The sequence below is a fragment of the Plectrocnemia conspersa genome, unplaced genomic scaffold, assembly GCF_051122295.1.
Source record: "Plectrocnemia conspersa isolate PC_06_02 unplaced genomic scaffold, ASM5112229v1 ptg000009l, whole genome shotgun sequence".
NCBI classification, from domain to species: Eukaryota; Metazoa; Arthropoda; class Insecta; order Trichoptera; family Polycentropodidae; genus Plectrocnemia; species Plectrocnemia conspersa.
In genome coordinates, this window is record NW_028277173.1 from 5,495,217 (window position 1) to 5,520,479 (window position 25,263).

General features: G+C 30.4%; 4 protein-coding genes across 11 annotated transcripts in view; 1 reads left to right on the forward strand and 3 right to left on the reverse strand.

The window, feature by feature from the left end:
- Positions 1 to 25,263, forward strand: part of LOC148231685 (uncharacterized) — a 534,843-nt gene that overhangs the window by 218,772 nt on the left and 290,808 nt on the right. The gene's annotated exons all lie outside the window — the stretch shown is intronic.
- LOC148231686 (uncharacterized) overlaps positions 1 to 25,263 on the reverse strand; it is a 58,462-nt gene that overhangs the window by 3,790 nt on the left and 29,409 nt on the right. The window lies entirely within an intron of this gene.
- On the reverse strand, positions 314 to 12,835 carry LOC148231687 (uncharacterized). The gene is given in 3 exon segments (XM_088193556.1): positions 314 to 1,818; positions 7,171 to 8,844; positions 11,263 to 12,835. Coding segments are annotated over 3 exon segments (4,632 nt in total). The 5' UTR covers positions 12,716 to 12,835.
- On the reverse strand, positions 21,479 to 25,122 carry LOC148231688 (serine protease gd-like). The gene has a single exon (XM_088193449.1). The coding sequence runs from the start codon at positions 23,697 to 23,699 to the stop codon at positions 22,650 to 22,652; it is 1,050 nt and encodes a 349-aa protein (XP_088049575.1). The 5' UTR covers positions 23,700 to 25,122; the 3' UTR covers positions 21,479 to 22,649.

The following is a 25,263-nucleotide window of genomic DNA, read 5'->3' on the forward strand; positions in this document are numbered from 1 at the left end:
GTTAATTCTTACTTGTAGGTATTCAGTACATCTGATTGACTTATTTAGTTGGTACAGATTTATCCCGTTGTCAGGTTACAACGAAAGATTTATTAATAAATAAATTAAATAAAATTAAGTTAACTAGTTCTATGTTTAATTAATTAACATAACTAAAGCTACACAAATTAAAATTATGCGTCTATGCTAATAAATAGTTATGAGCTTGGAAGTTGTCAGTTTCCTGTTTCATAGCCTTCAAATTGAGTTCTTGATTTGCTATAACTATAAATAAAATCTAAAAGTTCTGATATTAAATTAACATTGATAGCACTCACTTTGAAGATTCTCAAGAAATAGTGTTTATCCAAGAACTGAACTTAGCCACGTCTGTGTATAGCACATATTGAGTCAGGTTGCAAAAGTTGTCTTGCTCTCTCTTCAATGAATTAGAAACTACCCCCCTGAGGAACCATTTGTTGCCACGCTTCAAAAACAATCCTCCTCCTGAGTCTCCATTGCAAGGTCCGGTGTTGTCTCTACTGCCAGCGCAGAGGGTCGTGTTGGTGACGCGATTGTACAAGATCTCATTAGAAGTTCTGCAAGTTAAGGACGATACGATGGGAACTTGTACAGCTTTTGGTTCTGTCGTAACGCTGGCCCCCAATTCATCTCTGCCCCAACCGACTACGCTTCCCATATTGTTCACGATCAAGTCTTGATTGTCGCTCGTGTCCCATAAGCATACTGGTTTGATGTACTTGCTAAACGTCACTACTGTAGTCAACACCATAACGGACAAATCGTTTGCAAATGTGTTTGCATTGTAATCTTGTCGCACGATTACACGATTTGGAGTTCTGACCAATGAGTATTCGTCAGCTTCATCGTCAATGTCGTAAGCGCCGATCTTTAACAATATTTGTAAAGGATTAAGCGCTCTTCCGGTACTAGTGGTCACACAATGTGCCGCAGTGATAACGAGTCTTTCACTGACCAAACTAGCACCACACCTGAATTCTTTCCTTATATTTCCAGAACTTCCAGTTCTCTTGAACATCGCTACCATCCATGGCCAATCTTCTCTGATCGCAACTTCACCACCATTGATCAAACCTACTGTGTCTTGTTTGTCTGGGACTCCGCAAGATACACTGTCGATAAACGCAGGCGTTCTTACAGTTGTCGTTTTTGTAGTCGTTCTTCTCGGCGGAGTTGGAGTGTTTTGCTCCTGTGGGCGGTTAACATTCGGTTGAATTGGAACATATACATTCGGTCTATTGACAGTGATGACGTTTATTTCAGGCGTAGGTATCGTTTGTGGTCTCATCACTGGTCTTTGCGGTCGCATCACGTTAATATCATTACCACCTGTGTAAGACGAACCAGATCTGAACGTATGCGACAATGTTAGAGTGGTAACGAATCTTCCGGTAGTCGGAGGTCCCGAGCATATAACATTGTTGTCGAATTCTATTCTCACTACATATGGCAAGGGGGTAGTGAACGGAAAGTAGACTTTGTAAGAGATGGGAGATCCTTGCTGGATGCTCTGTAAGACGGCGTTGTTGTCATAATAGGGCTCAATCCTTGCGGCGTGCTGTGCAGGAAGTCTCGCTGATAACGACAGTATGACTTTGAGCTTCATGACCGAACCGTAGGGTGGTGGGTTGTTAGCTGTAATAACACCAATCGTCTGGGTGCCATCGTAGCTATACTGGAAGACGTCAGGGCATGGCGTTGGTGGTACGTTCTGGGCCCTTGACAACGTCGAGGTCGCGACCCAAAGTAACAGCGCAAACAATGTGTGGACACTCATTTTGTGCGAAAAGAACCGGTCTGATTTTTCACATCAGCTACACACAACTCGCTCCGATAACGTTTTCAAACACACTACTGCTCACGGACAACTTGAACGAGCAAATCCAGTAGTGGTTTGATTTGTATTTCAACCGCAGTGCGTAAATGTCGTTTCTGAATATATAATAAATAAGTTTGACGTCATCATCAATGGGTTTTTCAAATTAATAGAAAATATTTAACAATATATTTTGATATTCCTATTACAAAATCTCACATATGAACTGTTGTCAAGTGGTTTAGAAATCTGATGTGTAATCAAATATATTCGACAATATGGGTTTTTAGTACAAACGTTTTAGTGACACTTATAAGACGCTAATTTATTTTTATATTGCGATTTTGTCAAATTTCATGTAAAAACTACTATTCAAAATAACTCATTGAATCGATATAAATATTATGTTTTCTTAATATATAATATTACTCAAACTACAGTTATATTTTTATTCTAAATATATAACAAAATTTATTTATAAGCAATTTGTTGGTAAAACTTTAAAAATAGTCTTAGTCCGCCTCACTATGTGTTATTTTAACTTTAACCTTTTCGCCGCGACGCTCGTTTAACGCGAGTGTTCCCAAAGCGTTACTTATATATCATCGAACGATATTTTTTTTGTTAAAATCAGGACTGTGGAGTAATATTTATTACCAACCAATATTTTTTTAATTAGAAAGAATCTTTCAGAATATTTCGAATTTTATAAAATACTATATTTGTCAGGCAAATGAAATTTAAAATACAATATTTTTTCAATCAGAATTTAATCGCTTAAGTGATTTTTTTTTAAATATTTTTTTGGATGTCTGGGGTAAATTTTGTTGTTAGTAAATAAATATGATTTATTCCACTGACAGTAATCGTGTCCATAAATTTTGAAATATCCCACATAAACTACAATTTTTTATTATTTTTATATAATTTATATTTTCTTATGTTTTTAACCGTTAAGATTTTTCAAGGAAGTACAATTTTTTTTATGATTTCACTAGCTGTCATTTTGAAACGAAATGGCGAATCGAACTTAATCTAGATATTTACAAGATATATTTTTAAATTAAGTTTTACAGTACTATTGAAACAATGGCAGTTGTTTTTAGAATTCACAATAATAAGTAAAAAAAATATTAAAATTTATATTTTTAAATGTTTTTATTAGTTATTTAATGAAGAGTTACGATTTTTTATTGTATAATACACTGTTTTTTAAATATTTTTACGAAACCCTTTTGAAACTGGATAGCCGATTAAATTTACTGAAAACTAGATAGCCGAGATGTTTACAATAAGTATTTTTGGAGTAAAATTATTGTCGACATGATTTAAACTACTGCAGTTATTTTTTCTACGAATTTCTTAATAACCCACAAAACGATAAAAAAATATGGGCGTTTAAATTTTATTACAATTTCGATTTTATAACTTTTTTTTTCTTTAATATTTTTTTAAAGAATAGCAAATTTTGTTTATATTTTTAAAAACTAACATTTTAAAACAGATATATTTACAATATATACTTCAAAACTAATTTCCTTATAGTATCATTATAACTACGACAGTTATTTCAAAATTCAAATTGAGCATAAAATTTAAAAAAAATCTATAATTTGAATTTATATTTTTAAACGTTTTTTACTATTAAGATTTTTTAACAAAGGCCCGATTTTCTATTTTTTAAATTTTGTAACAAAATTCCGTTATAAAACTTATTTAAAAAAAATATTTTCACTATTTAAGTTAAACATATTGTTAATCTTAAAGGTTGAAGAATTACGTAAATTTTTCAATTTTTTAGGTCAATTCCAACTTTAGGATAAAAAATATGTTAAAAATATTGATAGTGTGATATTAGCCTTCAAGGCTCATTTTACGGATGTTGAAAAAGTACCTTAACGTAAGAAATTTTATGAAAACAACTGATTATATTCTGTAGCTTTATCAATAGAAGCAATTCACAAAATTAATTTTTCATTACAAAAATAGTTAGGTCCATACAATGTAATTTTTTGTAACATTTTTTTTTTGTTTATGTTCACTTATTTAAAATTTTTAGCAATATGTTATAAATTTAGATAAAATAAATATTACATGAACTTTTAACAAATCTGTGTATTTAAAATTAGTCAGCAATGTTCATAATTTTTTTACTATTTATTACATAGTTTATATTGATTTTCATTTTATTTTTTTAATTAGGTATTTATATTTATAAATCAATACATATTTTTTTTATAGAATCACCAATAATGACTTAAAATTAAGTGTATACATATGTATTACATATACCTACTATTAAAAATAAAATTCTGTATACAATCAAATATTGAAAAAATATTAGTTTTTTAAAAAAATGTATCGCGATTATGTTTTAAGAATCTCAAAATATATATTTTAATTTGTTTTATACTTATAAAAAGTAACGATTATAAGTTTTACATTTAATAGTGGATAACCTTATTTAAATTGTGTCAACTAATAATTATTTAAAATGGTCAGTAACTTTTTGATAAACGCTAAGTAAAGCAACAAAACTATAAATATTACTTACATATTTAAAATTAAATTATTTATTTTATATGTATATTTTAATTAAAGATATTAACGTTGTGTTAAAATACCAACACTTAGATTCAAAAACATTAATTTTTATATTAAAATACTGATTATTTATTATATTTTACATATTGCTTGTTTATCTATTGCCTAAATATTAAAATGAAACCCTATAATTACAGATTTTCAAAAAGTCACTTAAAAAAATTGAATTAAATTAGGCTTTATTGTATCTAATAAATTAAGATAATGTAGAGATCAAAACCTTGTTTTAGATATGTTTTTTTAAGTAATTTGTCAAAGTTGTTGTTGATAAACGATGTTTACAATAACACAGTAATTATTACTGTTTATAAAAAAATTTAACTAAAATTATTAAAATTCTGTTTATCTTAGGGAAAATAGAAATTCACTGAAAAACAGTTGCAAAACGTCAATTTTCTGTTTAAACCTATTTTACTTAAACGAGTCTAAATTACCTTTAAATTAGATTACAAAATTTTATAAACTATGAATTTCACTGAAACTTTTTAAAAAGGTAATCGCTGATATAGCATATGATTGAGTTTTGGCCAAAAAATAAAAGTTAGGTTCCTGCAAAATATTTGGCTATAATTACAACATTATTTAAATAATGTAACGTTACAAAATCAAAACTTATCGACAATATAGTATTTCAAAAATACAAAAATGTATTTCATAATTTGTGCGTTGAAAAATAATATTAAACTAAATATAAGACTGTCTTATTTATAGTTAGTAAACATCCAACAATAAAGTTTTTCACTTGCACAACATATTAGGATTCCACAATAAAAACACTCACCTAAGTGACTTTAAAATAATACTGTTTATCCAAGAGCCAAATTTAGCCACGTCTGTGTATAGCTCATATTGAGTCAGGTTGCAATATTGTTTTCTTGTTCCCTCTCAAATACACTGGAAACAATTTCCCTGAGGTACAATTTGTTATTCTGCTTCAAATACAATTCATTTCATGAGCAGGTATCGTTTATGATTTCATCATTGGTCTTTCCGGTTTGAACGTATCCGACCATTTCAGAGTGGTAACACTCTAAGAGTGGTGTGTGCAGAAAATCTCGCTGACAACGACAGCATCACTTCATGGTCGATCCATACGATGGTGAGTGGCTGGTTGTAATAATACCGATCGTCTGGGTGTCCATCGTTGTTGTACTGAAAGACGTCAGGATATGGCGTCGGAGTTAAGGTTCATTGTCAAAGTCGAAGTCACGACCCAAAGCAACAGTGTAAACAATGCTTAGTACACTCATTTTGTATTAAAAAACCGGTCTAATTTACTCATCAGCTGCACACAACTCACTCCGATAACGATTTCGAGTACACTACTGTTCACGGACAACTAGAACGTGCACACTCAGTAGTGGTTTGATTTATATTACAACTGCGGTGCATACATTATTAAATAAAATAGTCGTTGCGTCATAATGGATGAGTTAAAATAAAAATAAATATTTTTGAAAAACGATATCTTATTATAATAAAATACTCTTTCTCTCTCTCTCTCTTTGTGTGTGTGTATCTAGTGTATGAGTATTTGAATTGCATATACTTGTTTATGATTTTCTTAACAATGTTAATCGGCCTTATCTTTCTTTGCTATTCTAATAACTACAATAATAATCAGATAAGAAAAAACTGCTCCCCACGGGAATCAACAGATTGCAAAAATGTATGGGGGCTTTCCACAAAATTACATTATAAAAATTGGCGAACTTAAATATCGTTTTTTTAATTATCAAAAAGGACATTATTCCTTATATTGTTTGTAATTTAAAAAATGTGAATTAGCATCAGCTGTTATTTACATTTTTTTCTACGACTCGGGTATATTTACAAAGACACCCTGTAATCAATTGAAGTAAATCGATTAGTCTTTGATTATTCGAGTTTATAAGACGTAATCATAAAGAGCCTAAATTATAGAAAATTTATTAAATATATTGAAACAATACTTGTCGGGGTATTCGAATGTATTGCTTTTTCTAATTAATACACACAGTGAATCGTGCGAGCGGCAATCGGATTATTTTTTTGGTCAAATAATGTCAATACCGGTATCGACTGTTTTATAAATCGGTAATACAGATATTCTTGCAATTTCTAGTCACAGCACGAGGCATATTCAAATTGACACTCCAGAAAAATTCTTCGAATTCCATGACTAGTCTTTTCGACTTACTACCGAATAACGGCAGCTACATTTCCATATATACAATATATATGTGGTAACTAATATATGCTTATAAAATAACCAGCTTTTCCGGCGTCTATTTTTGCTACAGAGTTACACTCCTTCGGCCTCAAAACCAAAAAGTGGTGACCCGACGTAATTCAAACAGTTAAATTAACTAGAATAGTATAATTTGTTACAGTCATTTTTAATAGACTTGTAAATTACGAATACCTGTAATAATTTTTACTTTATCTTTTGAAGTTAAAAGGAATATTTGAACCCATAATAAATTTAAACAAATAAAATTACATTCTGGTTGACGTATTACGGGATCAATATGAGTGAGAATGAAAATCAACTTTATAACTATTTTTAAACTTGTTCTATTTTTAAAAGTAAAACAAACTACATAGTAGATTAATTCTTTAACTATCCCATTTATACATTTGCAGTATATTGCAAGATACAGATACTATCCATTATATCGAAAACGATTGGTACTAATAAATTTATCGTTATGTATAAAGCACTCACCTTTGTGATCATTAAAAAATACTGTTAATCCAAGAGCCAAATTTAGCCACGTCCGTGTATAGCACGTATTGAGTTAGGTTGCAATAGCGATCTTGTGCCCTCTTCAACGCACTGGAAACAACTCCTCTGAGGTACCATCTGTTCCCACGCTTCAAATACAATCCCCCTCCTGAGTCTCCGTTGCAAGGACCAGTGTTATCTCTAGCACCAGCGCAAAGGCTTGTGTTTGTAAAGGCTTGGTACAAGATCTCATTTGAAGTTCTGCAATCCAAAGCAGAGACGATAGGAACCTCTATAGCTTTAGGTTCGCTCGTAACGCTGGCACCCAACTCGTCTCTGCCCCAACCGACTACTGTGCCTTTACTTTTCACAATTAGGTTTTGATCGTCGCTCGAATCCCAAAGGCACACTGGCCTAATGTACTTGCTGAATGTCACCACTGTAGTCAACACAATAACGGACAAATCGTTGGCGTACGTACTCGCATTGTAATCGCTTCGCACGACTATACGGTTTGGAGTCCTGAGCAATGCTAATTCGTCAGTCTCTTCGTCGATGTTGTATGCGCCGATCATCAACAAGAATTGCAAGGGATTAAGCTCTCTTCCGGTAGAAGTGGTCACGCAATGGGCGGCCGTAATAACAAGTCTTTCACTGACCAAACTAGCACCGCACTGGAAGTCTATCCTCCTATTTCCAGAACTTCCAGTCCTTTTATACAGTGCGACCAACCAAGGCCAATCTTCTCTGTTTGCAACGCTTCCACCGTTGATCAAACCCATCGTTTCTTGTGTATCAGGAACCCCGCAAGATACAAATGAGAATCCATCGTTCATAGACACTGTTGTTCTTTGGGTTGTCGTACCCGTGGTGGTTCTTCTCCGGGTGATTGGATAATATTCCTCCCGAGGACGGTTATTACTACGCGGAGATGGATCATACTGTTCTCGAGGGCGATTATCATATGACGGAGCCGGATTGTAATCATCACTAAGAAGATTAAAATTTGACCCAAATGAATTAAACATATTTGATGAACCAAAATCTAGCATATTAGGCATGTTAAAGGATTGTGGTCTCATACGCCTCAACGGTTGCATTCGATTATTATTATTTCCATCTGTATAACTCGAACCAGATGTGAACGTATGCGACATAGTTAGAGTGGTAACGATTCTTCCGCGGGCCGGAGGTCCCGAGCATATAATATCGCCGTTGAATTCTATTCTTAGCACGTACGGTATGGGGTAGCCGGACGGAAAGTAGACTACGTAATAAATAGGAGACCCTTCCCGCATGCTTCGGGCGATGGAATCGCCGGTGTAGTATGGAACTACCCTTGCAGAATTTTCTTCAGGAACTTTCGCGGACACCGACAGTGTGACTTCGATAACCATCGATCCATATGACGGCGGGTTGGTGGCTGTTAATAAACCAACCGTCTGTGTGGGCCAGTCGTTGTACTGGAACACGCTAGGACAAGGCGTGGGAGGGAAGTTCTGAGCCACTGTCCATTCCCAAGATGTGACTAAGAGGAAGTGCACAAGCAATATGTGGACACCCATTTCTTGCGAAAATAACCGAAGTAGACACTTTAGCATATTAGCAACACAACTCACTCTGGTAAAGTTTTCAAGTACACTGTCGCCTATAACGCGTAAACCCCAGTGTGGTTTAATTTGTATTCCAATCGTTATGTAAATGTCGTTTTAAATATAAAAAATACGCGGTTATTGTATAATGGTTTTTCAAAGTAAATCGCAAACCGCAATATTGAAAAAAAGATCGGTGCCATAAAATTGCACGTTCCATTACAATCCTCTCGCATACGATTTTTCGTGTATGAGATCAGACAAATATTAAATTTAGAATATATAGATATATTAAGGTTTTAAACTAGTTTTGCAGAGGCTACAGGTTCGAGCCACAGCTGCAGACTCGAATTTGTATATATAAAAATGCGCTATTATAAACAATCATACACCGGTTTCGAAGTGACATCTTTTGAATGGTACCCCGAACTTCGCGCTGGGAGTTTACAGTGGTTTTCATTGGAACGAACTCTGATCGTACTATGCCCTCACTATCGAAAAAAATAGCACGGCCATGACTTTGACTGACGTGCCTTTGACGTGACGAGAAGAGTCACTCATTTTTCATTTGCAACCTTGCATTTTCGTCTCGGAATCATAGCCATACACCCAACAGTTATATCATCTTCAGTTATAATTTTGACCATGAAGGCCAGATCTGCATCAAGATGATCATTCAATTCCGTGCAAATGACACATGATTTTCCTTCTGTTCGTCAGTCAAAAGTTTGGGAACAAATTTCTCATGTCTCATTGGCAAATTAGTGGTTAAAATGCATTACACGGACATATGCGAGATATTCAGTTCTACCATAAGCTCTCGAATAGTCAATTATCTGTTTGATCGAACCATTTTTATAACTTTTTGCACGTTTTCGTCTGTTTTTAAGGTCGTTGCTCGTCTTCAACCGACTCGTTTCCGCTTTTAAATCGCTCATACCAATTGTAAATAGTCTTCAGAATCATCACATTATCGCCATACACTGATTTTAGCATTTCGTGAGCTTCTTTGGCACTTTTTTCCAACATAAAACAAAACTTAATGTTAACGCGTTGGTCGAAATCCATTATGCGCAACAGACACGGTAAACACGACCTAACTATTCTGGCTCTGGAAGCCGGCTGACAAGTCACAACTTGTTCAAACTTGACACTGACTATCTCAACGGATCAGTCTATCGGACTTATTACTTTAAATAAATCAGCAGTTAATGCTATAAAAATTTATTCACCATATTTTTTTTATGACGTACATTATCTAAACAACAAGAATATGCACTTTTCTGGTCTCATATGGTCCTAACTAAGTTTATTTCTACATATTTAAATTCTAGAGTCCATAAAAAAACATTTCTGATGGTTGAATTTGCTTTGTAAAATGGTTTAGATTGGCTTAAAAACTTGTAGTGAATTAGACAATATAATAGACTCCCCATTAGCACGGTAAAATGAAGACGTACTATTTGGATGCCCGTTACTTTGTGTTAACGAGTCAAAGGGAGGATATCTCACCACACGTGCCCAAATACGTATTGAAAATAAGGTATAAGTATATTATTGTTCCCCAATTGCACGCGCCCAAATAGCACGTTCTAAATTTACCGTGTTATTTGGAAGAATACATATTTTCAAACATCCAGCACGGACCCACCCTTTCTTGTACAGTAGTTTTAAAAGATGCAGTGTTTTTAAAACATTTAAAAATACTTAAATATTATTAATTTTTAACAAAAAAAATCGAGAAATAAGCAAACTTAAAGGAAAAATATTTTAAGCATTATGTAAAACTTGAATTACACCTTAAGAAAAATATGGTGTAATTCACTACATTTTTTAAGCTTATCTAAGCCATTACAAATTAAAGTTACTGTTAATAAACTGGATAATTTGCTACAAATTAAATGAATGCAGTTTTACGACCGACTCTAAGGATTACTATTATCAAACATTTTGTTTTGACTTCTATGAACATTTTTTGGTCAAAATAAAATGAATATACAAGGATCAATGACCCACCTGCTAAATGAAACAAGAGTCAATGTTTTTATGTGAATTAATATAGTATTACTTGTTTAAACATGTTTATGACTATTTACAGTAGACTGATTCAACCTCAAAGTCACTGAAGGCCAGAGTGTCCAAAATATTTTTAGTGGAGGGCCCCAATTTTTGTAATATGTACAAATGTACTAAATATATTTTTTAATTTTTTTTGCTATAAAATGCCAACATTGTTTAGAAATAAAATTCAAAATATCGTGCTTTAGCTTGGAACAGCCTAATCTACTGTATAAGTAAGATATTTAACAACCATGATTCTGTCAAATTTCATCTTACTTATTATGCCTTTTGCAACATTCTATATTGAGAATTCCTATAAAGAAAAATTAGTATTTTCACGGCCATTTCATTATAAAAATTATTTTGTAGCATGCAAATTGAGTGACTAATACACGCTAAGGTTATGTATATACATATGATATAAAATTGAAAACACTCACCTGGGAGGTCTTAAAAAATACTGTTTATCCAAGAGCCGAATTTGGCAACGTCAGTGTATATCACATATTCAGCTAAGTTGCAATAGCTGTCTTGCTCTCTCTTCAAGGAACTGGAAACAATCCCTCTAAGGTACCATTTTCTGCCCCGCTTAATATACAATCCTCCTCCAGAGTCTCCGTTGCAAGGGCCGGTGTTGTCTCTGCTGCCAGCGCAGAGGGTCGTGTTAGTTACGCGATCGTATAAGATCGAATTAGAAGTTTTGCAAGTCAAGGACGAGACGATAGGAACCTCTACAGCTTTAGGTTCGGGAGTAACGCTGACACCTAACTCATCTCTGCCCCAACCAACTACTTTGCCCCTAACGTCCACGATTTGATCTTCATTGTCGCTCGAGTCCCATAAGCACACTGGTTTGATGTACTTACTGAACGTCACTACTGTAGTCAACACCAAAACGGTGATATCGTTAGTGAACGTATTCGGATTGTAATCGTCTCGTACAACGATACGACTTGGCGTTCTGACCAATGAGAATTCGTCAGCCTCGTCGTCGATGTCGTAAGCGCCGATCTTCAACAAGAATTGGAAAGGTTGATACGCTCTTCCGGTACTGGTTGTCACGCAATGCGCTGCAGTGATAACAAGTCTTTCGCTGACTAAACTAGCACCGCACTTGAATTCTTTCCTAATATTTCCAGAACTTCCACTCCTTCTAAACAACGCGACTAGCCAAGGCCAATCTTCTCTGTTTGCTACTTCTCCGCCATTGATCAAACCAACTGTTTGTTTTTCTTCTGGGATTCCGCAAGACACATAAGAAAACCCTTCGTCGAAAGACGATAGCTGCGTTCTTAGAGTCGTCGTTCTTGTAGTTGTCGCTCTTGTAGTAGTCGTTCTTCTCGGCGGGCTTGGAGGGCTCTCTTCCGGTGGACGGTAAAAAGTGGTGCTTATTTCAGGCGGGTTAAACGTTTGCGGTCTCATCGTACGTCTCGGTGGTGGAATTATGTTATTAGTATTTCCACCTGTGTAAGCCGAACCAGATCTGAACGTATGCGACAATGTTAGAGTTGTAGTAATGTAACTTCCGGTTGTGGGAGGTCCTGAACATATAATGTTGTTATCGAATTCTACGCTCACTACGTACGGTAAGGGATAAGTGAACGGAAAGTAGACTTTGTAATAGATGGGACCCCCTTGCCGAATACTCTGTAAGACTGCGGCATTGTCGTAGTAGGGCTCTATCCTTGCAGAGTGCTGTGAAGGAAGACTCGCGCCAAGTGACAGTACGACTTTGAGCAGCATGACAGATCCGTAAGGTGGTGGATTTATGGCTGTTATTACACCGGTCGTTTGGGTGCCATCGTAGTTGTATTGAAATACATCAGGGCATGGCGTTGGAGGTATGTTCTGGGCCATTGTCAACGTCAAGAATGCGGCCCAGAAGAAACGCACAAACAATGTGTATAAACGCATTTCTTGCGACAATAACAGGTCCGGTTTTGCACATCAGCGGCACACAACACACTCGTATAACGATTTCAAGCACACTACTCTTCTCAGTCAGCTCAATAAGCAAACCCAAGAGTTGTTTGACTTGTATTCTGAACTCTGTGCGTAAATGTCGTTGCAAAAATAATTTTATCGCTATATGCGTAAAAATGTATTTTTATAAAAAAATAATCTTTACGAATTATTTTATCTATTCATACCATAAACATAAACAATTCTTATAAGATGCAAAAACTCAAATAAAAAATTGAGTTTATAGTATATATTATCAAAGTCAATTTAAAAAAAATATTTTACATGATTTTATCTTCGTGCTAAAAAATGATAAAGTTAATGAAATGTCATTCCCTTTTGAAAAAAATTGTATAGTCGTTTTTTTCAATCGCTTAATTTTTCGCGAACAAATAATGCTATATTCACAGCATGGTTAAGGAATTTCAAAACATCTAAACGCATATTCTCGAACAAGCGATAAGACAAAACCAAAATAGATAACACATATTTTTTCGATGTCAACAATTGACCCCTCACCTTATATTGTGAATATGATATGGTATTTCCCAATATTATAATTAATTACCAGCTTAATAACTAATGGTTTGCGCTTAGCAATAGTAGTCACATAATCTTATATTAATTAATATATTAGGAATGCTTTTATTTTTTCCGTTGATATACCTTCGAACGATAAACATTAAATGTTTCACAAATAAACACATCAAGACTCACAATATAATTTTAATCAATTAAAGCACAATGAGTATTTTGTAAATTACATATTATTTCGTATAACTTAAACATAGAGTTATTTTTTTTTGAGAATTTTAGAATAAAAATGCTAAGTTATGATAATGATCATTAAATGTTGTTTTGCTTGAAATTAAATTTCTACAAATATTTAAGTAAAAGAACAAGTAGTGGTTTAAATCTGATAAATTTACAGATGCATTCAGAGCAGGTACTGAAAAAAGAAACAGAGATTTCCGAATCAAACTTTTAAAATGTTATTAAACAATTAATACAAATTTTAAGAACAAATTGTGGTTACAATAAAAAAAAATACAATTACATTCAAATCAGGCAGTGAGAAAAGGGTCAGGGGTTTTTGAATAACATTGTTTGCCAATATAAATTTATTAAATATTTTTTATTAATTTAATACAGCTGCAATGTGAATATTAGTAGTGGTTAAAATCCTCTAAATTCGCAGCTGCATTCATAGCAGATAATGAATTAAGAGACAGGGATTTCCTATTAACAATCCGAAAGTATTGTTTGCCTTAATTAATTAATACAAATAATTTTAAATAACTTACAGCCGTTATATAATACTAAATATTTTTTACGAATATTTTTAAATGGCTAACAATTGCCACAATTCTAAAAATAATTTAAAGTTAAGATCTGCCAAATTTAAAGTTTCGTTCAGAACAGGCATTAAAAAAAAGACAGGGATATCCGAATAACATCATAAAAAAATATTATCTGACAATATCAATTTATTTTTTATTGATTTAAAACTGCTGCAATTTAAAAAAGATAGATAAAATCTGCTTAATTTGTAGCTAAATTCAGAGTAGGTAGTGAAAAAGAAATAGAGATTCTCAATTATACTCCAAAAGTATTGTCTGACTAAATAAATACATTGAAATGACTTACAACTAGTCTCATTATAAAATGATTGTGTGGCTTAAGTTGGCTAAATTTAAAATTTCACTAGAGAAAGTACTAAGAATTGGGAAAGAGATATTCGATTAATGCTCGGAACGTATTATTTGACCAACTAAATTTCTATGAATATTTTTAAATGATTTACTATTGCCAAAATTCAGAAAATAAGTTGAAGTTAAAAAAAATATAGTTGCATTCCTAGCAGGGATTAAGAAAAGGGACAGGGATTTCTAAATAACATCTTAAAAAAAACATTATTTTCTTAAATTAATTTATAGCCTATTTTTAATGATTTAAAACTGCTGCAATTTTAAAATAAAGGTAGTGAATAAAATCAGCTCAATTTGCTGAATTCAAAGCAGGTAGTGAAAAAAGTGACACATATTTCCGATTTACACTTCATAAATATTTTTTGATTTAATAAATAATAATAATACACATACATTTTAATGATTCACAACCGATGTAATTTTAATAATAATATATTAATGCACCAAAGCAACTACTAGAAAAAATATAAATATCTAATTAACGCTCTGAAAACGTTATTTGCCAAAATAAATGTATATAAATATTTCTAAGCGGTTTACAATTGCCACAATTTAAAAAAAATGTTGTGCTTAAAATCTTCTAAATAAACAGTTGCATTCAGACTAGTGATTTAAGAAAAAAGACAGATCACCCCAATAAATATTGTCTGTTAGTACTCGTTTATAAACTAATGATTTAAATAGCTAGTGAATAAAATCTGCTAAATTTGCAGTTGAATTCAGAGCAGGTAGTGATATAAAGGACAGAGATATTTAAATAACGCTCCGAAACAATTGTTTGACAATATAAATTTATACGGATATTTTAAAATGATTTACAATAGTTTTAATTTAGAAAACAAGACAAAATCCGGTATATTTACTGCATTGTTTAGTGCAGGTAGTAAGAAAAGGAACAGGGATTTCTAAATTTGATTAATTTGTAGCTGCATTTATAGCAGGTGCTGTGCAAAGATGTTCGATTATTATTAAAAAAAAATTATGATTAATTCTAATAATTACAATTAGAGAACATCTTGTATTGACTCCCTTAATCATTTGACGGCCAAAAAAATAGGTATGCCAGGATAATTTTAATGACCTAAATAATAAATATTTAAAGTTGATAACAGTTTTACAAAAAAAGCCAATAAATATGTAATTAGATAATTCTCTAATTTCAAACCTTTAAAAACTTTTGATTTCAGAAGAACTTTAGATGATAAATAAAATTTGTTAATCTGTTTACCTCGACTTAGTGATACAGTTTGGGATTTAAATTCTTAAATATCTAAAAAGTACTCCAAAATTAAAATATATCTAGATGATTGCAAAAAAATTAAATATTTTTTTAGTGTCATAAAGCAACTAATTTAAACCATAAAATTTTGAGTTATTGTTGCACAAAAGTTTGTTGTAAAATTTTGAGGTATTGTTAATTTGATTTGTGGTAATTGTAGGCCTGTAGATCGTCTGCGGTATAACTGGTGCTAGAGTTGGAACCGCAGGTCTCATTGGCGCTGGCTGAACATTTCCGTTTACAGAGGTCATTACAGATATACCTAGAACTAGTTTGATAACATGAATTCCGGTAGCAGAAAGTCTACGAGCTGATTATATTTTAAAATATACACTAGCTAAGAATGAGATCAGAAAATGGTAAAATGATTCATGATAGCCGCGATCTCCTATTCAGATGCTTTATAACAGTGCATATAAAAAGCGCTTCTTAAAGGTCCTAGATCTAAGGGATTCAGTATTTAAAAAATGTACTAATTTTCGTGGAATAAACTTAAGGGTATATACAAATTATTTTGGAATATAGTAAAAGACATACATCTACTAAAAAATAACTTTTCAGCGAGCACTGAAAATATTGATTTAAAATAATATACCGAATACTTTTTTTAAACTAAAAATATGCTTCGCTTTTGATTATTTTTATAGATTTCATGAGCCATAATATAAAGAGGTTTGAGATACATTGTTTGATAGGGCAGTATTGTTGTTATAGTGTTGTTTGCTTAAGTAAGGAAAACACTTGGTTAAAGAGAGTGTTGGAACTGTTATCATCTCGAATGTTTGAACCATTATCCGTATTGTATTACAAGACACCTTAAGCGTAGTCAATTATATTAGATTATGAACACTCATTCTTTGAAGTGCATTGACTTTTTTTTATTTTGAAGCTATTTTAATATTAAAATTAACACAAAAATGTCACCAGTTTTAAACAGTAAATCTGATTTTAAATTATTTCTTTAGAATATTTAAGCGTGAGATGATAATAGATCTGAATGCGGTTTCAATGTTAGCTATTTTTAAATGTGTTAATCAGCATGTTTTTTTTTTAATTAATTAAAAACTAATATATCGCTTAATAATATTTATAATATATGATAAATCAAATTAAATAAATAAAAATGTCAATTAAAGAAAATCCGCACTCATAAATCATTTATTTTTTATTAATGTAGTATTTTAAACTTAGTATTCATAGAAATTGGAATTTACGTTTTTATTGTATTGAGTGTTATGTACTTAATATTTTAATCTAAGCACATCAGTAAACGAAGTTTGATTTTATAAGCTAATATGCAGTCAATCACTACTGTTTTTCTTGATTTTTTTATTAAAGCTTGATAGGTTTTAGCTTAATGCGATACAGTATATAAGTAAAATAGTATATTTGCATACAATAAAATTAATTTATTTTATCAAATTTATTTATTTCAATCCGTGTGATTATAAAAATCTAGGAAAAACAAATCTGTGATGATCAATCAAAATTATAAATAAATATTAATCACAAATTCCGACTTCTTAGAAACAACACAAATTATGGAATCTAGTTTTTTCAAGTATTAAGTCACTGACTTAAATAATCGAGCTAGTTACTGTAGTAAGTCAATTACTATATTAGTAAGAACACTTGACTATGCTTTAAATTAAATATATTACTCGCATAATATGTAATAATTTTTTTAGGATTTAAAGTATCGACTTGATTTACGATCTAGTAAATATCGCATAAATCTAGACATAAAACATTGAAATATAGCAAACAATAACTACGGGTCAATAAGAGCTATTTTTAACGATAACCTTAACTATTAAAAATATATACGATAGCAACGAGTTATTTAATATAATTATTTTTTTATTTCAGTTTTTTTTTAAATTAATTTAATATGACAATATAAAGTCTTTTAATTATTATTAATTTTTTGCACCGTGTTCTAAAATAACCATAATTTAAAATTAATTTAATATTTTTACTGAATGGTATAAAAAACAATATCGATGATAATTAAAGGAACAGCCCTTTATAGTAAAAATATCATATCTTTTTTGCAGAACAGTTTAGCTGTAGTGAATTTTTTTAAATATTAGTATTTAACGTAACATTTATATGAATTGTATATTAGTTTAAAATAGTAATACTATTATTAAATTAATTTTTTTATGTTACAATTGTAGACGAATACTGATTCTTTATTATGATTGTGCGATTCGATACAATAGATCCCATAATTTATTTCAATAAAAGTAAACGATGAAGTTAAATGCGTAAAAAATAATTTATGTAAAACAGTTTTAAATCAGTACATCTGGGTTTCCCGGCTTTCTTCCACGAAGCCGGTCTTTCCATGCAAATTATTTATCAACTCAACTTTGCGCAATCGTACTTGTAATAAATTTACAAATGAGTTTGTTTATGAGTAAAAATTACGATGAAAATTGATTTTACTACTGCTTCATATTTTGGGTTTTACATATGTAAATATTTATATATTTAATTATCAAGCACGCAAATCATCGATAAGTAAAGTAGAGATAAGTTGCGGTTAAAATTTCCTTTATTGTATGTGCTAAATCCAAAGTAGTACATTGATAAGCCATTTGCTTCCTTTTGTAAATAACAACCTTGGGTTTCAAAGCAATTGATTTAACATATGTGTTTATTGGGATGTTCAAATCATTTCCGTTTATTTTTGATAATCATTATTTAATATCGCCCAAAAATTATTAGTATAATAAATACATAATAGTGGCATATGCTAATCATAATATCATAAATATAATAGGATAATATGATATAATATATATGCTAGAATATCTTGGAATGGATATGCTAGAAGTTTATAAATACATTAAAATTAAATCAAATATATAAAAGTGTTGAGGATAATACGATATATAAAACCGTGTCGGTGTTGCTAAATAGTTATGAAATAGAAAGTGTGAATTATTTTAAATATTTGGAAGTCGCTTTTGACATATAATAAAAATTTAAATTATTAAATAATGCGGTTGATATTTTGGATATCCGGTTGCTTTTGAAATAATTGTCTGATGAATGAGGAAATAAAGGAGAATCGTCTATGATATTAATATAGTCATCAGATTATTGATTATTCAACTCAGTAAATATATTAAACTACTTCCTACTGCCAACCCAATTAAAAGTTGCTCAAAAAAGAATTTGACTGAAACCAGAAAAATAATCAAATGATATTGCCTCCTACGGACCGATTAGTATCATATGAGTTATGTCAAAAATATGAAAAAAATAGATAATTAAACTAGTAATATATTATATATAAGCAATTAAGCAAATACATAGATTGAAAAAATATATAACAGTCATATCACTCATTATAAAAATTATGCACCTTCTTGTAAAACTGTAAGAAATGTTTTTATTTTATTTTAAAATTACTGCGAATTAAAAAAATTAAAAATCTTTATTATCAATCAAAATTAAATTACTTAAGCAACGTAAAACTTGGATACTATTTTGACACAGATTTATATTCGTGTTCTTCTGCTCAAAGTGCTAATAAAACATATGTAGAAATCTCATCTATGCTAAACTCATATCAGTATTTAACATGATGTATTTAAAAGTCAATAAGATGTTTTCTCGTTTTACCTGTTGTTTAGATTTAAAATGTATTTTTTTTTAGAAAACGACGACTTCCTTCGTATCATCATAGCAACTAATTCTTCTAATATGAATTTTAAAATAATCTGCTGCGCACGAGAAGAATATATATGTAATTATGGTAAATATGCAAACTATGCTTTGCAATATTTGTGAATTAAATTTGCATGTTATTAAAATGAGATTCTTCCATTAAAGATCATGGACACAAAATCTTCTCGGACATATTCTTCCTGGAAGTGATTAGCGATTCATAACAATTAAAACTATATTAACTTATGTTTTATAAAATTCAATAAATTAAATAGAATATGTTTCATATAAGCGAAATTTTTGTCACTTTATTAACAATATGAAAATACATTAAACGTAAATAAATTGTTTTAATATTATACTAATTTTTTTTTATTTGTTTCAGGTGAGTGTCATAATATATCTCGAAAAAAATATCAACAACAACGGTGGTAAAGTATTATATTAAAATTCATTATATCTTGTTAGCATCATTCTATTTTGTTGATTTTTAAAACTTTACTCACCATGTAATGTTTTCTTGGGGAATCCAAACCGGTTTAAGCAATTTTAAACTTCATCTTAAACCATTCGAAACAAGTTGTATATAAACGGTCAATATTGCGTTTTAAAGAACGCACGTTTGCCTCGAATTAAAAAATGATATTATATAATTAACTAGTATAAAAAATTTTACTGCTCGACCTTGAGGTTTAATTTTGAGCAAAGGTTCATATTTCTGTGAATTGATCTTATTAAAAATACAAATAGTTCTCAAGGATCGAATCTCTTTTCATTGTGCGATTTAAAATAAATCATGTATTGACACGTAAAGCTAATAGAAATATTTATATTTTATAAATTATAAGTATTCTATATATAGTGTAATAACGGTATTAAAAAATAATAGTAACAAATAAGTATTACTTATTATTAATATATTTTTTTATTTCATTTAGCACAGTGTGTAGTATTTAATCATATTTAATTAATCTCTATTTTGTGTATCTAAATATTTATTACAAATTTTAAAAATATAGGAAAATACATAGATACAAACTTTAGTAAATTTTGCTAGCTTTCAAGATTAAAAAAAAATAGAAAGACTTATGGTAATGAATACATAACATAAATTAAAATAAATTTTGAAAACCTTTTACAAAATAGAATAAAATTATATTATACTATATTTTACTAATTCAATTTACATTATTTGAATACCAAATCTATTTACTCGTTTTAAACTATTTATTGATATTTCTGAAAATACCAAATACTTACAAACTTAAAATACAGTTATGTATTATTTTTAAAGCTTTTGTGTATCTTAACAGCGCAGGTAGTCAATTTTTTCGCCAGTGTGCCACTGCAGTTTTTTTAGTCCAATTGTGCCCTTTTTCAGAAAATTTATTTTTCAATCTGTTATTTATACAAATATTATTTATTTTTAACAACTAATTATATATTTACAACAAACTAAAAGCTAATAGAATAACGAAAAAAATACTTTTTACAACTAAATTCCTACAATTAAATTCCAGAAATTACTCATATTTCTGGGTTAAAGTCGTGCAGCTGTGGACTTTCTCAACAGCATTTTTCTTATCTTGTTTAAATCAATGCAAATAATGTTTATTTTAAGTCTGCCCAAAGTTATTCATTATGATAATATTTTTTTGAGCATATAGAGTTGTCGATTTTGCCAGCAGGAATAATTAAAATAAAACTTATTAATTTAAATTTTAAAACACGTGATTCTTGATTCTTTTTTAAATAAAAAATATACATGTAATAAATATTTTTTTTAATTTCACAAACATATTTGAATATTGATATATTTTATCAAACTATCGATATTTAAATAGCCAAAAACAGCAAAAATTTGAGTCAAAAATTTAAAACTTTAATTTTATATCGCATAAAACGATTGATTAGGAACATCGATAAAATTAAAATATTTTTATAACTAAATATTTAATGAATATTTAATAATGCATTAAATATTCATTCTCGTTTTCAAGTTTAAATAACAGGTTATTAATATGTGTAACACATGAAATTAGCGGCGAGTAAAATTAATTTTATTTAAATGGTTTAAAACTTGACTTAATTTATTTACTTTAGCATATTCACATATGTCTGCATACATACATGTATGTCTTAAATAAAAATAAAATTTAATTTAAATGAACATGTTTATTGCCATTTACATATAAATATTAGTTAAATTATTCACTAGAATCGATTTTAAAATAATAAATAACATAGATAAAAAAATATAATATGAAATTAACTACAAATTTTCCATAATAATACATATTTGATATTAAATATTTATTTTAAAGTTACTTACATAGCTCACATCTTAGATTAAATATATTTAATTTACTCTTAAATGATTTAACGTATATTTTATTTTATATCAATAATCTATTTTGATATTCTTTATTGTAAAACTATATTTACCAATTTTGCCTTTCTTGTGAAAGAAATTATGTCATGTAAAATACACGTGATCCAATTGTATAAAATTATTCAACCTTAGACCTAACCAAGTTCCTGATGCTACTTAAATTTAAGTTTATGCCTTTTAAGCAATTTGTTTTAGGCAGGTATTTAATAATTAGAAGATTGTTAATAAACATTAAATTTTATTTCAAAAAATCTAAATTGATCTGTATTAAGATCCTTGATTTAAAATAATTTTCTTGATAATATTTATCAATTATAATTAAATTTCACTTGCATTATGCAGCTGTAATTAATTACTAAATAAATAAAAATCTAATTTATTAATAAATAGAAGAGAAAAACGTTATTTATTTTTTTATATTGTACTCAATAATCTTGAACTGGTTAAATTTGATCGCAATAGTTAATATAAATGATACACGCATTTTTATAAATTTATAATATGAATTCCACATTTCTGTGGAATGATTAAGTTGTGGTTTGCTAAAGTAACTATAGTTTTCTTGCTAACAATTTAAAATATGTAAGGCATTGATCAAAATACATAACACATAAATCTGCAAATGTCTAAATATCTTGAAACTAATTTATTATCAGTTGATGTGTTCTGATTTTTATATATAAAACAACAATATATTAGCAGTTTATACATATTTAAAATTAACTTTCACTATGTTTTAATATTGTATAATATTTTAGAACACTTTAGGTTTTCTTATATTACTTATAGTACGCACTACATATTTTTTGAAATTTCATATCATTTTTAAGTAAGGTTTGATTGAACCCAATCGTCATACATGGCCACGTCTGTGTAAACGATATAATTGTTTAAATCGCAGGTCTTCGATTTTGATACCGACAAAGACACTATGCCTCTTATATACCACGTGTTGTTGTGCACTATATACAGTCCTCCACCTGAGTCTCCGACGCACGGACCACTGCCATCTCTGCCACCTCCACAGAAAGTTCTTTTAGAAGTCACTGAGAAATATTCCGCTCCAGCTGCTCTGCATTTATCCACCGAAACAATGGGAGTTTTGACCATTTTAGGCTCTGAAGTAACCGATCCAGTTTCATCTCTACCCCAACCGACAACCGTTCCGACTTTTCCGTCGATTAAATTTTGATCTTTATCGAAAGGCCAGAGACAAACAGGCCTGACGTAAAAATTGAATCTTACTCTCTGACTCATCAGCAGCATTGCAATGTCGTTTTTGTTTTCGACGTTGTGTCCTTCATGAACACTGATCGTTGATACTCCTCTATTTATTACAGTATCGTCAGTCTCATCATCTAGATTATAAGCGCCCAGTTTCAACAAAAGGGACTCTACCGAAAGGGGCAAAAGATTTGATCTAGTTACACAATGAGCTGCCGTCACTACCATTTTTGTAGAGATCAACGTCGCACCACATCTGAATTCTGTATTGATGTGTCCAGCTTTCAATACCTCTCTTTTAAACACAGCTACTACCCACGGCCAATCACCTTTGTTTGATCTCTCCCCTTGGCTGATGAGAGGTACGTATTTCTTGCTTTTACCGCATATTTCGTAATTTGGACGCGAGTTTGAAACGACTCTCCGAGTTGTCTTTATTGTTGAAGAGCTCGGACTAGGCTGCACTTGTATAAAATGGTTTTGTTTAATATCGGTACTTGAGACGTTAGGATTTCTTTGAACGTTGAAGCCGAGAGCCTTGTGTACTCCAATTACAAAGTCAGAAAATAAGTCTTGTGCACTTTGTTGTCGGCATGCTTGAAAGTGGCACCCCAAAACGATCAATATCAAACACGCTCGAAAGCTAATCATTGCAATTTTAGCAACAGAAAAATAGCAGCTTGATACTCCTCGGAAGTATAACGACTAACTGACGTAAATTAATAACAAGAACGTAGGTGTGTTGTTATTAACTTACGAATTTTAAGACCGGTTTAACCCTCGTGTGTCGAATGATGTTGCCCAAAGTAAGGCGCAAAACTTTTCAGATATTCCAATACATTTTAATTAAAATACTACAAAAATCAAAAGATGTTATTTTGCCTATGTTCACAATTACTAAGTAACTGCTGCAATTCTTATTAGTCTAATAACAGTCATTATATCTGCTTCACTTATGCCAATCATTTTGTTTATGTTTGTGATATGGTAGCTGAAAATTTTCACTTCAAGATAATTAGTATTTTTGTGACTTCTTAAATGCACGGCAGTATTGTGCGTTAATATCAGTCTATCGTATATCTTTATTATTATTTTCATGATGTGTAAATATTTTTTCAATGCAATATATATGCGTTACTTATTTATTAAGATATTTACAAATCATTGTGTAATGCTACATCACTTAAATATATATTTTATGTATCGAATGGGTAGCAAAATATTTTTAACAAGAACAACCATCCTCATATTAAATTAACTAAACCGATAACATCCTTGAAAAGTAGGCTTAACATATAAAAGAGAAACAATCCCACTTCTTTCATTACCCACATTAATTAATTAATTATATTTTACCAATAATATAATCTGTACAGCAACTTATTGCATATAAAATTGTTACGAAAACCAACATTGCCAAACAAAGCACTTTACAACAACATATTGTATATACGTGTGTGAGTCAACTATAACAAACGCCAAATTGAGAAACTTACTACCACCTTAATACTACTTAAGGTGCAGCCAATCTAATACAAAACCAATATTCGATGAGCTTTCATAACTTATCAAATCCCAAAGTTCATATGAATGAGGTTTAATGTTGTAAATAGAGTTAGTATTGTACTAGAATGTATGTACTTAAAATCGATTAAAATTTAGTCATGCTAATTAATTTTAAGCATCTCGTATTTTAGGTTCATAATATCGAGTTACGAGCGCTTTAATATAATTTATATATATTTTGCCGTAATATATCGGCATATTATGAGTGTTTTTTATCATGCGTACCGCCGCTCGTCGTCGTTCGACACAGATGAAGAGAATGCGGACTGCATGCCCTTATCTCTCACTCACTCTCCACACTTAGCACGCGCCTTAAGTATATGCTTGAGTCTTAAAACTTGAGCTATTACCTGCATATAGATCGTGACTGATTTTTTGAATATGTTTATATTGTAATATGTGATTTTATAAAAGAAAGTTTAGGCTCTGGACTTAATAGCTATTATAAAACTATTTGTCAGACTAAGTATATGCATAAAATAATCAATGATAAGAATTTTTTTTTTTATATTAAGAAAAAATATTTTATATTAGATTTTGTTTTATTTTTTAATCATATATGATATATTTCAATAAATTATATTTAAAAAAAAATATTTTATATTTTAATTTAATTATTTATACTAAAGTTGTCAGCAAATATAATATA

Coding starts and splice junctions, on each gene's coding strand:
- LOC148231688 (XM_088193449.1), bottom strand. CDS start 23,699: ATGATTAGCTTTCGAGCGTGTTTGATATTGATCGTTTTGGGGTGCCAC.